The sequence below is a fragment of the Sminthopsis crassicaudata genome, chromosome 3 (genome assembly GCF_048593235.1).
Source record: "Sminthopsis crassicaudata isolate SCR6 chromosome 3, ASM4859323v1, whole genome shotgun sequence".
NCBI lineage: Eukaryota > Metazoa > Chordata > Mammalia > Dasyuromorphia > Dasyuridae > Sminthopsis > Sminthopsis crassicaudata.
The window spans coordinates 508,596,429-508,612,853 of record NC_133619.1 but is presented as its reverse complement, the minus strand read 5'-3'; the positions used below and the strand labels follow the sequence as shown (position 1 = coordinate 508,612,853).

The following is a 16,425-nucleotide window of genomic DNA, read 5'->3' as shown; positions in this document are numbered from 1 at the left end:
ATGATTTATTATTCCATCAGTTTAGAGATTTATCTCCATTTCATGCCAGTAGAAACCTCTTAGAGAGGGATGATTTGAATTCAGGTCTCCCAATCTCTAAATTCAGTACTCTACCCACTATGCTTTGTTGCCTCAAGAGCTTTGTACGTAATATTTATATAGCCCTTGATGGTTTTATAAAGTTTCCTCAGGACAAGCTGGTACGGTGGGTAATGGAAAATAAAGAAATTAAGACTTGCCTGATCAATGCAATGGACCAACTATAGTTCCACAGGACTCACCCAATTTTTGACATAGAGGAGATGGACTCAGAGGACAAAATGAATCATATTTTCTCAATGTGGAAAATTCAGAAATATATAATTATGTATGTTATGGGGGTGTTTTTTTTTTAAAGTGGAGTTGGAAAGATTGGAGGGGAAAAGGAAAAAGGATTTCTAAATTGAAAAGAAAATTTTACTTAATTTTTAAAAGTTGATTGCTTTAAGTAGCCAGCATTTGAAACTAGGTTGTCCAATTCAAATCTACATCTTTTCCACACAGCCTTTCCATATACTGAGCATTACTGCCATCAACATTTATGTTTTATTCCCCTATTAGACTGTAAGCTGCTTGAAGGCAAGGACCATGAGTTATACAACTTTGTATCTCTCTCAGGGCCTCAACAAAATGTTATTTTGTACAGAAGCACTTAAAAAATAATGAATAGAGGGGGGGAAAAAAGAAACTTAGGCTTAATGAAATGAATGGAATTTGTCAAGATCACATAAATTGGTCAGTGATAAGCAGAATTTGAATTCAGGTCTACTCCCAGTCCAATATTCTTTCTATCCTACCAAGCTGTTTGTAAATAAGACAGTTTTCCCCTTTGGAAACAAAGCATTTGTCTGTCCCAATGGTTCCCATTTAGTTTTATATGAACCCCTTGGTTCATGATGATGGAGCAGGGACTTTGCATTAAAGATCCTTTAGTGATTTAAGCACTTAACAATTGCAGAATACTATGAAAAGTATATTAAATTATTTTAGGAGTTCATGAAACATTTTTTTTTGTTGATACGGAAAGAGGTCCAAGGGGAAAAAATGCTGAGAATCACTGGCCTAGTGATCCCTAAGGTTCTTTTTCCAAGTGTTATAATTCATAGTAAGATGTGATAAGTGAGATTACTGATTAAGGGAGAGAGGTAGAAGAAAAGGCAGTAAGACTTCAGGGGCCCTGATCACTTCTAGCGGGTGGAAAATCAGGAGAAGCTTATGGAGGAAGTATATTTGAGATGGACTTTGAAAGATGAGTAAGAATAACATAGATCTGGGAGAAGGTAGGTAGAAGTATTCCTAAGCCTAATCAAGGGTGCATCTTAGAGAAGAAGTTAACAGATGATCATAGAGATATGTAAGGGGAATGATGTGAGAGAAGACCAGAGGGGCAGGTTAAGGCCAAATCATATAGGACCTCAAATGCACATTATCCTATAGGCCAGGGGTTCTCTTAAGTGTGCTGCAGGTACCTGTGGGCATTCCCCCTTGTGAAGTCTGCAAGCACAAAACTATTTTCACAATACTAAAACATTTAGATTTTTAATATGGAAATATTGGTGGCTACAATCCACATAAATGAAAACTTTTGAGGGGGAGTGTCCTCAATAATATTTAAGAGTATAAAAAAGGCTAGAGGCCCAAAAGCTTGAGAACGACTGTTGTAAACAAACCATTGAAAATTTCTCAGCCGAATGCAAATTAAGACCACTCTGAGATACCACTACACACCTGTCAGATTGGCTAAGATGACAGGAACAAATAATGACAAATGTTGGAGGGGATGTGGGGAAATTGGGACACTAATACATTGCTGGTGGAGTTGCGAAAGAATCCAGCCATTCTGGAGAGCAATCTGGAATTATGCCCAAAAAGTTATCAAACTGTGCATACCCTTTGACCCAGCAGCGCTACTACTGGGATTATATCCCAAAGAAATACTAAAGAGCGGAAAGAGACATATATGTGCCAAAATGTTTGTGGCAGCTCTTTTTGTTGTAGCTAGAAACTGGAAGATGAATGGATGTCCATCAGTTGGAGAATGGTTGGGTAAATTGTGGTATATGAAGGTTATGGAATATTATTGCTCGGTAAGAAATGACCAGCAGGAGGAATACAGAGAGGCCTGGAGAGACTTAAATCAACTGATGCTGAGTGAAATGAGCAGAACCAGAAGATCACTGTACACTTCAACAACAATACTGTATGGGGATGTATTCTGATGGAAGTGGAAATCTTCAACATAAAGAAGATCCAACTCACTTCCAGTTGATCAATGATGGACAGGGGTAGCTGCACCCAGAGAAGAAACACTGGGAGGGGAATGAAAATTGTTAGCACTAATATCTGTCTGCCCAGGTTGCATGTACCTTCGGATTCTAATGTTTATTGTGCAACAAGAAAATGATATTCGCACACATGTATTGTACCTAGACTATATTGTAACACATGTAAAATGTATGGTATTGCCTGTCGTTGGGGGGAGGGAATAGAGGGAGGGGGGGTAAATTGGAAAAATGAATACAAGGGATAATATTATAAAATATATATATATATATATATATATATATATATATATATATATATATATATATATATATATATATATATATATATATATAATAAAAAAAAAAAAAAAAGAAAAGAAAAGAAAATTTCTCAGCCGAAGAATCCAACAGGAGCTGGGCTTTGGGCCCATGACTGGGGTCCATGACTGGAATGTTACTTTCTCAAGAGTAGGAAATCTATCGTTGCCTTTCGATCGCTGCACAAGGGCTAGGTATAGGACCCACAACACGTGGTTTGGTTGGTTACTTGATGACTGATTTTCCCTGCCCAAAAGTGGTCATGGCCATTTTGTTGTTGAATTATTTGAGTCATGCCTGACTCATCGTGACCCCATTTGGGGTTTTCTTGGCAAAGACACTGGAATGGTTTACCTATTTTGTTCTCCAGATCATTTTACAGATGAGGAAACTGAGGCAAGCAAAATAAAGTGACTTGCCCAGGGTCACAAAGCTAGTCTGTCTGAGGCCAGATTGCACTCAGGAAGATAAGTCTTCCGGACTCCAGGCCTGGTATTATGTGTACTGTGTTGCCTATAACTTGAAAGAAAACTGAAATTTTCTTCTCTGGGACTCAGTTTCCTCCTTCCATAAAATCAAGGATTTAGGTTGAATGCTCACTATGTTCTCTTCCAATTCTTAATAGTCTACATTCTAGAACACAGATTCTTAACTTCTTTTGTAAAATGGAACTTTATGAAAGTCTTATAAAGCCTAGAGATCCTTTCTCAGAATAATATTTGTATATTTATAAAGTGAAATATAAAAGATTACAAAGGAAGCAATTATTCTGAAATGCAATTATCAGAATATTTTTGAAAAACAAGCTCATGAGTCTCAGGTGAAAAGTCCTTGTAAAATCTAGCAGAAAAGCCAGAAAGAAGCAAAACCAAACAGTTTTGAAGGTTACAGGTTGATCATATGTACTTAAAAAGAAAAGCAAGTGGTACTTAATGGAAATGTGTTTCATGTACAATCCCTATTTTGTTCCTTTCTACTCTACTAGCCATTCTATTTGGTGTTTAAATTTAGAATAAAAATTTTAAACATTTAAAAGTCTCTCTCTCTCTCTCTCTCTCTCTCTCTCTGAATCTCTCTGAATCTCTCTCTCTCTCTCACTCACACACACACACACACATTCTGATATAAATTCTGATCTCCTATGATTTCTGAGTCAACTACTTTCTTGTCCTTGGTTGCCTGTTTTCCAAACCTAAGAAGATAGGGACCTTGGTCTCCAATGGCCTTTAAACCAATATGGTGGTGAGGTGGAAAGAATCCTACAGCCCTCAGTTTTGCCATGAATTGGGTACAATTAGACCTCAAAAGGATCCTCAGAGTTAATCTAGTCCTGGTTCTATCTGAACAGGCATCTCCATTAAAAACATCCTCATGAATTAAGTAATTTTTTTCCTTCTTCTATTGGGATAACTTTTTATCTTCATGGTAATTTTTTTCTCCTCTATTGGATTATCTTATTTTCATAAACAGAGTTCAGACAAATCTATTGATCTGTCATCAGTCTTCACATTAGGTCTCAACTGTTAATTCTGCAGGCTAATGGGCGGAGGCAAGGAGACAGAACAGGGAAAGGGGAGGGGAACAGGGAAAGAGGAGAGGAAGGAGAGAGAAAGAAGAGAAGAATGAAGATAAAGGTGATGGGAACAGAAGGAAGCTGAGAGGAAACAGAAGGGAGGAAAGGAGAAATAGAGAACTGGAGAAGAGAAAGGAGGAGAGAAGAACAAAGGGAGAGGGGAATGGGGAACAAAGAGGTTGGATGGAGAGGATGGATGGTGATAGAAGAAAGGAAATATAAGAGGAGGCAAAAGAGGTAGGAAAGAGGAAAAGTGGAGAGATTTTTCCAGGACTGAATTGGCCAGGGCAGTACACAATGGAACATAATGTACCTGGCCATATCCTGGGACAGACCAGATCCTGCACAGAAAATCTGGAGTCATTTAGGCTGGAGTGTAGACAGATCCCTATTGTTTGCCCCAGTCACCAGGGAGGGGGAGGAGCTTGAGTTTGTTCCCCAGTCCAACCCAGAACAAAAACAGAAAAAAGATTTAAGGACCACCTAGTCTCTTTTTAGCCCAATTCTGCTATTTATTCCCCATACAGTAACTAACATTTCCTCTTTGAAATTTAATGGATGGGGGGAGGCAAGATGACCTCTAAGACCTCTCCCAGCTCTAAATCTCATGATTTTTGGTCTAGAGATGAGGTATATAATGATTCTGAGATCTCAAAAGGACCTTCAGTTAATCTAGTCCTGGTTCTACTACACATCTTCATTAAAATATCCCTATTCATTAATCACCTAGACTTGGCCCAAGAATTTTCAGTGATGGAGAACTCACTACCTCCCAAGGCAGCCTCATCTCACTTTTGGACACCTTTCATAGTTTGTACAGCACGGTCATGGAACAAGCTCAGATTTGCCCACCCTCATAAATCATGAGGAAAAATCTTGCAATGTTTCTCTGACTCCAGTGACAGATTGGGAGCTTTGGGGCTGTGTCCAGTCCCCTGTAACTTACTGCTGAACGAACTTGGTCACTGAATATGGTATAATAAACTCTTAATGGTCTCTTACTCATCCCTCTCACCCTGTCAGCAACGGGATGACAAGGTGATGGGCAAGGAAAAGGCATGACACTGTCCTTGGCTGTGGCTTTCCGGAAGGCAACATGCAACTCCAATGATGGGTCTCTTCTCAAATGTCCTGGAAAACCCCAAGGATTTAGTAAGGGGCCACAATCAGGTGAGCTAATGCTTGGGTCTCTGGTAGCTTCCCTGCCTTTTAAACTTGCTTTCTTTAGTAGGGGGAACTTCATGAGTTGGAAGGGTGTGGAGAGAGTAAGTCTGGAGGTGGTAGTGGTCTCAGAGTCACTGTGGTCACACTTGTGGCCAAGGAAGCCTGATGAAGAAGGAAAAGGTCACTGGAAAGGAGATAGCCCCAGCTTGGCTATTTCATCCAGACAATGCCAAAGGAAGCAAAATTCAAAAAGCCTAATTAAAAGCCTTTCCAACTGTCTTAAATCCTGATGAGGTTGAACTATCAGCATCCCAATAGACCGTAATGGTATTTATAAATGAGTCAATCCTGTTTCAATGGTTCTGGTTTAGCATTTCTTTCAATGTCAAAATAAGCCACCTGTCTCAGACCTGATTTATGTTTGTACACTGCGTACCTTTTACTTTTTTCTTAGAATTCCAATGCGACCTATAACTTTTAGCATCCTCCCCCAGATGACAGGGTAGAGGCTTCTTAGTGAGCCAACAAGTAGGAGAACAAGGGGTCCGATCCATCTAATTAGAACAGAGCTCTCCTAGTACAGAACTAGCTCCACACCCATATAGCTTGATAAAGACAAGGAAGGATAGGTAGCTATAATAGGTAACATTCATATAGCACTTACTGTGCACCAGGCACTGTGTTATGTGCCTATTATTCCATTAGATCCATACAACAAATCTGGGAGGTAGATGCTATTATTATCTCAATTTCACAGATGAGGAAACTGAGGCAAATAGGGTTAAGTGATTTACCTAAGGTCACACCAGCTGAGACAGATTTGAACTTGGGTCTTCCTGACTCCACTTTTAGATGCTTTATCTATTGTGCCTCATAATTGCCCAGCCCCAAGCCAGATTAAAATGTTTTCCCCCCTTATAACAAAAGCAAACTGTTTCTCCTACTAACTTTCCTCCATCTGTTCTAGTTTTTCTCTCCCCAGGTAAGCAGAAAACTTAATCCTTCTTCCATGAGAAAGCCTTTCAAATACTTGAAGGCAGCTCTCAAGTCCCACTCCCTCAGTCTTCTCTTTTTCAGGCTAGACATTCCTAGGTTATTTAGCTCATTCTCATGTAGTAGGACTTCCAAGTCCTTCATCGCTTCTTCCTTATGTTCTTTTCTAGACGTTTTGTCAATGTATTTCCTAAAATATGTCCCTGAAATTGAATACAATACCTTACAAGTCCTCAGATAAGGGTCCTGGTTGATATGTTTCTCAATGTAGACTGATAAGATACTAGCTTTTTTGGATAAGACAGAATATGATTGGTTCATTCTGAGCTTTAGTTCAAGAAAATTCCCAGATCTTTTTCAAATGAACCACTATCTAGCTACAACTTCTCTTTTTTATACTTGTGAAGCTAATGCTTGAACACAATTCTAAAATTTGCCTTTTTATTCTTCTCTGTCTCCTCTCCTCTCCTCTGTTCTTCTCTCTTCTCCTTCTCCCTCTATTTTTTTGGCCCTATCATTTCAGTAGGGAACTAGTGAAAAATACTAAAGCATATTTCTTCTTAATAGATATAGCCTCACATTCTAATCTGTCAAAATCTTTTGGAATTGGGACCCTGTCATCTATGTGCCTGTTTTTTGCCTTTATTTTCAGTGTGACCTACATAATATTGTCAAATACTTGGTCAAGATCTAGGTAAACTATCTATAAAGCATTTTCTTAATTATCCCTTTCACCAAAGGAAATGAATTGCCCAAATGTCCTGGTTCTCTATGGCTCCTGCTCCCTTTTCTTGAGAATCACTAACCATCCTGCTAATATGATGTTCTAAAATTTTGCCAGGAATTAAAGGCAAATTGAAGGACCACAAGTTTGCAATCTCTATTATCATCATTCATCATAATCTTCTTTCTCCTCCTCCTCTCCTCCCATTTGTCCTTTTCTAGTCCTACGGATACTTCTTCCACTCTTCAGTATGTGTTCAAGGACTACTGAACATGTCCTAATAATTGTGGCTGATTTCTTTTAGGACTTTGAGGTGTAGTTAATGTAGTCCAGTGACTTGAACTCAACTTAGGTGTTCTTTTATGTCTTTGTATATAATTCTATTTATCTTAGATAAATACAATCTTGTACAGAATTAGTCTTTACTTTTATACTCAGTCTCCATTACTTGCCCCAGTTTCCATCCTCTTTTAAAAAGCTAAGCTGGTTAGTGAGTTCTTACTGTACCATCTTTTTTCTCTTTAAACAATTTCTCCCTTTCCCTTGTCAGATTAATTTAATTTGTATTTTCAGAACTGGACTCCCCAGTGCTTCCTATCTCTGGGATTCCTTCTCTCATTTTAGGTCAAGGGGTCTTGATTCTCATTTTACTCTCTCAAAATCTAGGGTACATGACAAACTGTGTTTGGATTTTCTTTCCTCCTCTATTATAAATTCTAAAAAAGAGTAGTTATTCCCCCTACACACAAACTTCCCATCGTATCTAATTTGGCAAACCAGTTCCTTCCTTCTTATTAATTCAATTCCAGAACTGTCGTATATATATATATTTTATAGGAGTTCCCCCAAAGCTGTTCTTAGCATGTAGCTCAAAAAACCAGGAACATATTTGGGTTGGTAGCGGAGACAATGACCCCACCCACTCATTGACTTGGGGAGGAGCTTTAGGGTAGGAAAAGTAGGGCACTTTCACCCAGAGCCATTTGGTAGTTACTGGGCCAATAACTATTTCATGGGTTATATTAGTCTTCAGAAATAATTGGAATATTCATCATAAAGCAGAGTGTGATCTCTAGTCAAGGTATTTAAGTCCCCAGAATAGGAAGGAGTACAAAGGAAAGGCTGAACTTCAGTATCTTAGCTAGCTGGGAATAGTAGAGAATCTGGTTCCTGAGAGTGAGAATCTCCTCTGGAAGAGATAAGAAGCCGCAACAGGAAGTGAGAAAGGAGAAATGGAGAGCAAGTTGTTGGTCCCCAGACAAGGAAAGATTCTCTGTAGCTATTTGGCATTCAAAACCCTCCTAATGCTGTCTTACTTTTCCAGTTTTATCTTACTTCCTTACACATACTCCGTTAACTCCTATTTGCAAGCATCTATTTCTAGTTCTTCTCCTGATCTTACTGCCTTACTCTTGGATCATCCCCAATTTATCCTGAAACATAAGTTGTTTGTACATATCTGTTTACATGTTGTCTCCTACATTAGATTGTGAGGGCAGGGACTCTTGCTTTTCTTTGTATCTCTAGTACTTTTCAAAGTGACTTGCCACATAACCAGGTGCTTAATACTTATTAGATTGAATGCCATTTCATTAAATGCTTTTGGCTGGAGCAGAACCAGAAGATCACTGTACACTTCAACAACAATGCTGTATGAGGATGTATTCTGATGGAAGTGGAAATCTTCAACATAGAGAAGATCCAACTCACTTCCAGTTGATCAATGATGGACAGAAACAACTACACCCAGAGAAGGAACACTGGGAAGTGAATGTAAATTGTTAGCACTACTGTCTATCTACCCAGGTTACTTATACCTTCGGAATCTAATACTTAATGTGCAACAAGAAAATGGTATTTACACACATATATTGTATCTAGGTTATATTGTAACACATGTAAAATGTAGGGATTACCTGTCATCGGGGGAGGGGGTGGAGGTAGGGAGGGGATACTTTGGAAAAATGAATTAAAAAAAAATGCTTTTGGCTGACACGGAGAACCTTGAACTGAGATAATTATCTGTTCTTTGGGAGACTTGTCCAGTAAGTTGGGAATAGGAGAGCAATGACCCTATTACTGTTACTAGAAGAAAAAATCATTAAAATAAACTATCAATTTTTTAGCTACTTTATTTTGGGGTTTTTTAGTGAGGCAATCGGGTGAAGTGTTTGATGCTGAATTTGAACTCTGATCCTCCTGATTCCAAGACTGATAATCTATCCACTTTGCCATCTAACTGCTCAACTTAATCTGGTAGATTTGGTAGAAAGAGAGCATACTTTAGAAAATGATCATATAATTGAGGTTCCACATCATACTTCTGTCTGGGGCTTGTGGTCCTGAACTCCATTTTCTCCTTTTCTCTAATAGTATACTCTTACGACATTCTTCCCTTTGTTTCATCCTTTATTTATGTTCAAAGCACTTTGTCATATTTCCCCTTTCTGAAACAAGGATGGATGCAATGCTATTCTCTATCCCCAATCTCCTATTCTATTCCTTTTGACTAAGGTGAGACTTCCACAGCATTTTTCTAGTTCTGGATCTCCTATCACCAAGTTTAATGATGTCAAATTTGCCATCTTGTGTTATATGCTCTCTAGTTCACTTTGTTACCCATATTCTAGGTTTTGGTGTATAGGCACCTGAGGTCATGAGTTGTATTGCTGGCTTCTGTCCAGTTCAAGGACCCTGTCTCTTGTGAATTACTAATCTTTTCTCTAATTGTCCTTCACCAAAGTGTCAAGGTTGATAGACATAATATGTTGCTGAGATTTGCTATTTTTTTTTCTTTTTATAAGGAATGGTTCCCTAAGAAGAGGGGGAATAAGAGACATAACTGGGAAATGCAATAATGAAGAAATAAGACAGTTAAAATTTTTTAAAAATTTTAAAAAGTAATATAAACATAAAAGGGGCAGTGTGCATTGTGTGTGCAGAAAATGTCTTTTTAGGATGTGACATCCTGCCCTCCTTTTTACTATGGGGAAATAAGTGTTTCTCTACTAACTTAGAAAAGGAGACAGGTCCCATCTGAAGAATATCTCGAGTTTTTTATTTATATATTGGCCATTTGCCTATTAGCCCCTAGTAAGGGACTAGCCCAAAAGTCAGCTGAGCACAGTAGAAAGGGTACTGGACCTATAGTCAGGAGACCTCGGTGCTCATTCTAATTCTGGTGCTTCTCATGTTGAATGATCATGGATATTCACCTCCCTTCCCTGGGCCTTAAGTCTTCTCATTTAAAAAATTGATTTCCAAGGATCCTTACTGCTCAGATACAATAGTATCATGATTCATGGAATAATACCTGCAGTATCTACCTACCAGAGCTGTTGTGATTATCAAATGAGGGGATGTCTCAAAAGCATTGTGTTATCCTAATGTACATTATAAATGATTCTATATTTGCATACCTTTGAGTTCAGAGAGCATGGACAAGATGCAGTTTTTGAATGTGGCCACAAGATGGCAGAGAGAAACAGGGCCCCACAGTCATGGAAGCTGAAATCCCTGCCAATTGAGAGCAGGTGTTTGGCCCTTGCCCTGGGAACTTTTCTCCAGAGACCCAGAGGTTCCGAGTTCCACCCAGTCAGGGAGATCTCAGTTCCTGGTCCCTCCCTGCAATCTCCTGTTCCCATCAGCTCTTGCCCCTGAGGCACCCAAGGAAAGTTTTGCAAAAGCCTTAATTGCCCATCCCCACCTCTAACTTCTAAGCAAAAGAAAAAAGTCTGGAAAATCCAAAATTCCCTCAGCCTTTCAATAACGGAAAAATTTTTTTTGATATCCTCTGCAGGGAGGCTGGCAGGAGGCAATAACAGAGAAATATTTCTCTCTCTCTCTCTCTTTTTTTTTTTTTTTTTTTAAATTCCACCAGATCCTCTTTCCCAGGGCTGCTTAACTAGTGTCCTGCTGCCTCAGTTTCTTTCTCCAAAGTATGAGGATGATGGACTACATGTCTCTCAGGGATCTCCCAGTTCTTATAGTGGACTCTTCCTGCTTTAGCATTCTATGTTCTAAGGCCCCTTCCAGCTCTAGAATTATATGGCCCTATGCTTGAAGGTCCTGTCCATCTTGGACAGTTCAAGTTTGTGTGAGTTCACCTAGAAAGTAAAGGGGCCTCTGGAAATAGTGCCTTATCCTAAAGGCCTATGGGTGATGCCTTCCAAGCAACAATTCCCCTTTATATCCAACTATCAAACTGAGAATTGACTCATCTTTTTGAAATGTGGACCTCACATTTCAGAATTATTTGGACATGTGCTGGATAACCCTGCTTACAAGACTGGTAATTCCATTCATGGAGACACCAAATCTTGTTTCTCTATCCCCACAAGGAGCCCTGAACAAGCTTGCTATAGCACTTGAGCAGAATTCTACCAACCTTTATTAAGTTCAAGGCCCGGTATTAAGTGTTGCTGATGCAATATGAAATGAAACACAGACTGAAGAAATCATCAACTCAAATAACTATAAGGGAAGGGAACAGAAAAGGAAATAAATATTTATTTACTATGTGCTGGGTCCTATGCTAAGTGCATTTTACAAATAAATATGCTCTCATTTGATTCTCACAACAACCCTCTGAGGTAGATGTTATTAATACCCCCTTCTTACAGATGAGGAAACTGAGGCAAACACAGGTAAGGGATCTGTCCAGGATTATACAGCTAGGAATTCACATTTGAACTCAGGCCTTCCCGACTCCATGCCCATTGCTCTATCTATTCTACTCTAAGCTCTCTCCCATAAAAAAAATAAAGACAATTACTAAGTCCCTGAAGGCAGATTAGAACTCAGGGCTTCCTGATATCTACCACTCTAGAAAGAACAAAGGAGAGGCCTTGGTAAAGCTCTATGGAAACTCTACAAAGGGAAATTGTCATGAAGGATGGGAGAATGATGCTAGAACTTGAAAATCAGTCTCTCAAAAGAGAAAGACTGAGTTTGGGGGTGGGGGTGAGAATGAGGAGGGAAAGACATTCTAGGAATGGAGGAAGAGATGAACAAAGATAAGCAAGATATAATCAGAAGTAGAATTACTAAATGGCTGATCATCCTTTTCATCCATTGGGTCTTTCCATGAGATATTCCCAGACTGTCCAATCCAATAAGTATTGAGCGCCTATCACAGTTCTCCTAGTGATACTTGGTGTGATCATTTCCTTCTGGTACTATGTGAAATCTGTCCAGTTCACACTCAGCTCCTTGCTGCTGCCCACAAATGCACACTGAACCGCAAATGAACACATCTTGCTCACCTTACTTCCTCCCCAGCAAGAACAAATCATGAGGTCATATAGTTTCAAGCAATAAGGGATTGTGAGAAATGATTGATAACCCCTTGCTTTATAAAAGAATGACTGCCAATGACTCCTAATTATTGTTAAGGGGTCCTCTGAACTTGTTCTTTTGAGTAATTATATTTTCCAAAAACACTGCACCCAGAGTACACAAGAGGCCATGAACATGACACAAAGACAAAGAATTTAAATTTAGTACTAATTCCCAAATCACCCTACTTTCCATAACATCATACTACTTTTAGTATCAATAGCACACACAGAAAACAAACAAGGAATAAGTGCAAAATCTTATGCTTGGGTTAAAAAGGGATTACAGTGGTCAGCAGGTTCAACAAAGGTGTAAATGGCATCAGAGAAAGTGAAGCTTCTGAGAATTGTGTTTCTGAATCTGAAAGAAAGTGAACATCTTCATGTGTGTGTTTCTGAATCTGAGGAAGGAAACCTAATTCTGCCTGTGCTTTCTGAACACTCAAGCTTCCCTCCTCCCAAGCTCCACTTACCTTGTGTTCTCTGCTCTTCGGCTTATGCACTGGTGCAGGAAGAGATAGTCCTGGGGGGCACTCGTGGACAAGGTGGTCTGCGTGTGGTTTGCAGGGGCTTCAAAAGTGAACAAAGTTGGCTGGCTGGAATGCGAGGGGGCCGAGGATTTGCGCTCTCGAAGCAGGTGTGGGTTGGAGCTGTTGAGTTCTGCTGGGGAGGAGCGGGGACCATGACCCACAGAGGGAAGGTTTCTCAGAGAGTCTGTATAAGAGGAAAACACATGCATACATGTTTCAAAATATGTAAATATGAATATATGTTACAGATATGGGTTACAAAATATATGTTTCTGCAAACATGTAATAGGTTCAGTCCAATTCAATCAGATTAACAAATACCTTTTGAGATACTGGAGCGGGTGCTCTAGAACAGAGCATACTGATAATAGCTCTCATTTCTATATTACCTTATCCTTTATAAGACCACTTTGCTCACAATAAGTCTATGAGGCCAGTCAGTCAAAAAACATTTATTAAGCTCCTACTATGTGCCCTAGGAGGTGTGAATTTCAGGGTTGATACAATGTTGCAGGATGATGAGAGTATGGGAGAACATGATACTATTTAGAGGAATGCAGTCTGATTATAAACAGTCAGATAGATATAGACAGACAAACGAATTAAAAAAGATTATATCTATATCTATAGCTTGGTTGTTCAGTTGCGTTCAACTCTTCATAATCCTATGGACCATATTATCTATGGGGTTTTCTTGGCGAGGTTACGGCAGGGCTTTGACATTTCCTTTTTAGTAGATTAAGGCGGGTTAAGGTGAGAGAAGATTGATAACCCCTTCTTTTATAAAAGAAGAAACTGAGAATCAGAGAAATTCAATGACTGCCAATGGCTCCTAGTTATTGTTAAGGGGTCCTCTGAACTTGTTCTTTTGAGTAATTATATTTTCCAGAAACACTATACCTAGAATACGCGAGAGGCTCTGAACATGACACAAAGACAAAGAATTTAAATTTAGTTCTAATTCCCAAATCACTCTACTTTCCACTATATCATACAACTTTTAGTATCAATAGCACAAACAGAAAACAAACAAGGAATAAGTGCAAAATCTTATGCCTGGGTTAAAAAGGGATTACAGTGGGCAGCAGGCAAGGAGCCTTGCCTAGGCTCACACAGCTAATAAATATCTGAGGCTGAATTTGAACCCAGTCTTTTTTATTTCACTCCCAACTCTGAGCCATTTAGTTGTCCCAGATACACACACACACACACACACACACACACACACACATTTACACACATACAAATAAAAGAATAAAGAGATAAATAGCTATGTAGCTATGAATGAAAAATCATTATTAACCCATTTCACAGATAAAGAACCTAAATTTCATGGAAGTGAAGTGACTTGACCACCATAGTCCCAGAGCTATTGTCCAAAACCACAATTTGAACCCAGATCCCTGTTGACATCCCTTTCAGTACTGTCGGTGAATGGGAAGGTCTTTATTTTCCCAATGGCAGTGGGGAGAGCTTTGGGCCAGTTCCAATTGTTAGGAAGCTTAAATCTATGTTTCTTTCTTCATCTCCCACCTAGCTCTGAACACTAAACTGAACAAACTAGACAATGGTTATCTGTCACTGAAGAACCAAACTACAGAGGAATATTAACAGTTGATTTTTTTTTTTTTTGAGGCTACAGGAGATGATATAATGGTTCACAAAGACCATTCTTAGCTACGGGAAGGGTTGTAGACTGTGAGAATGAAGGGAGTACTCTTATCAAGGATCTCTCATGTCCTTAAAGTAGTCCTGATGCATAGTGAGGATATGATTTAATGTAGAAAGGCTTAAGAAGCTAGATCAACACTATAAATAACTAATCATAATTCAAGAGATTGATAATAAAGCAGCTACCACCTCTTGACATAGGTGATGGACTCAAGGTACAGAATGAAATAAAAACTGTGGACAAGGTCACTACAGGATTTTGTTGTTACTAGGGTTTGATTTTTCTTTTATTTATTTTTTCCCAATCTGGGAAAATGGAGGTGGCAGAGAATAAATGCTTACTTTTGTTTTTTAATATTTTTAAAAAGAAGATTTTCTTTTTCACCGTTTACTGCGCTAGTAGCAGAAATTTTGGTACATGAAAATAATCATTACTGTTAACAACAGAAATTCATATTTGTATAGATTTTTGCAGTTTACAAAACACCTTCCTAGACTCATTTTAGGAAGAGGAGGAGGAGAAGGGGAGCAATGAGGACAGTTTCACACCTATTTTACAAATAAAGAAATGGAAACAGAGAAATTTACAGAAGAGTCTATAGCCCTGTCCCTAAGGAAAGGTGTAAATTCCAGGGGCAGCTGTGAACACACAGATTTTTCTTACATCCTTTGTCAGATAAATTAACCTCTATGGGAAAGGGAAAGGGTGTTCCAGGAGGGAGAGAGGGAGAGAGGAAGGGAAGGAAAGAAAGAGGGAAGGAGGAAAGGAGGGAAGGAGAAAAGGAGAAAAAGAGAAAAGGAGGGAAGGAGGGAAGGAAGGCAGGCAGGCATTTTATCCCTTTTGAAATTTACAAGCTCATTCAACCTCCTTATATCTATTTCCTCATCTGTAAAATGGGTATATTAATACCCATATGAGAACTGATCTCATAAGATTGTTGAGAGGTTTCACTAAAATAATGTACACTTAAAAATATAAAACCATTTATTATTGTTATTTTTCTTCATCTTTTTTTGATAGATTTCCTATAGAAATGGCCCTGGGAAAGAATGGTTAAGATACCTGCCTGCTTTTTAATTTTTTTTTTTCCTGACACAATGTGTGAATTTATTTTGCTTAACTATGCATATCTGACGTAGGAAATTATTTTTTTCCCCAATGTGTTGGGGGGAGGGATGGTATGGGAGGAGGTTAAGCAGAAGGGAGAGAAAATAAATAATCATCAATTGAAAAAAAAAAAAAAAACTAAGGAAACTGAGTAAAAATTCATCTTTTTTCAGGTTCACAGTGAAAGTGTCTTTGGGGAGGCACCAGCTACAGATAAGATTATGGGAATGATGCAAACCTCATCCTGTTCCTGTATGATTTCTTCTGCTCTATTTGGTGTAGCAATATCTATTTTAAATATTGTCCTTAAATTTTTCCGGATCAATGTTCTAATCCAGACAACTGTGGACAATAGCCCTATCCTTCACTGTGCTCCTGTACTGGTACAGTATTTTGGCTGAATTCTCAAGGATACTCTGAGGTTCAAATCTGTAGCTGGGTCCCAATTTGCAGCTTGATCTCCTAGTTTCTACTCTTTCTTTTCATAATATGCATGATAACTAAGTGATTTTTAAGGATGAACCTTTTATAACTGGTGTCAAATGATCTAATGCTTAATTGCCATCAGAGGCAGCTAGATGGCGCAGTGGATAAAGCTTTGGATTCGGAATCTAAAAGACCTGCCTTTGATTTGGGACTCAGACATTTACTGCTAGCAGGGTGTCTCAGGCAAGGGACTTAAGCTCTCAGTCTCAGTTTCCCTCA

At 38.8% G+C, this 16,425-nt stretch overlaps 1 protein-coding gene across 4 annotated transcripts in view; it reads right to left on the bottom strand.

The window, feature by feature from the left end:
* Positions 1 to 16,425, bottom strand: part of GAB2 (GRB2 associated binding protein 2) — a 250,645-nt gene that overhangs the window by 17,591 nt on the left and 216,629 nt on the right. For all 4 annotated transcript variants that reach the window (XM_074303967.1, XM_074303966.1, XM_074303969.1 and 1 more), the window contains exon 3: positions 12,885 to 13,125. In XM_074303967.1, the coding sequence (XP_074160068.1) occupies positions 12,885 to 13,125 (241 nt within the window). The remainder of the gene's footprint in view (positions 1 to 12,884; positions 13,126 to 16,425) is intronic.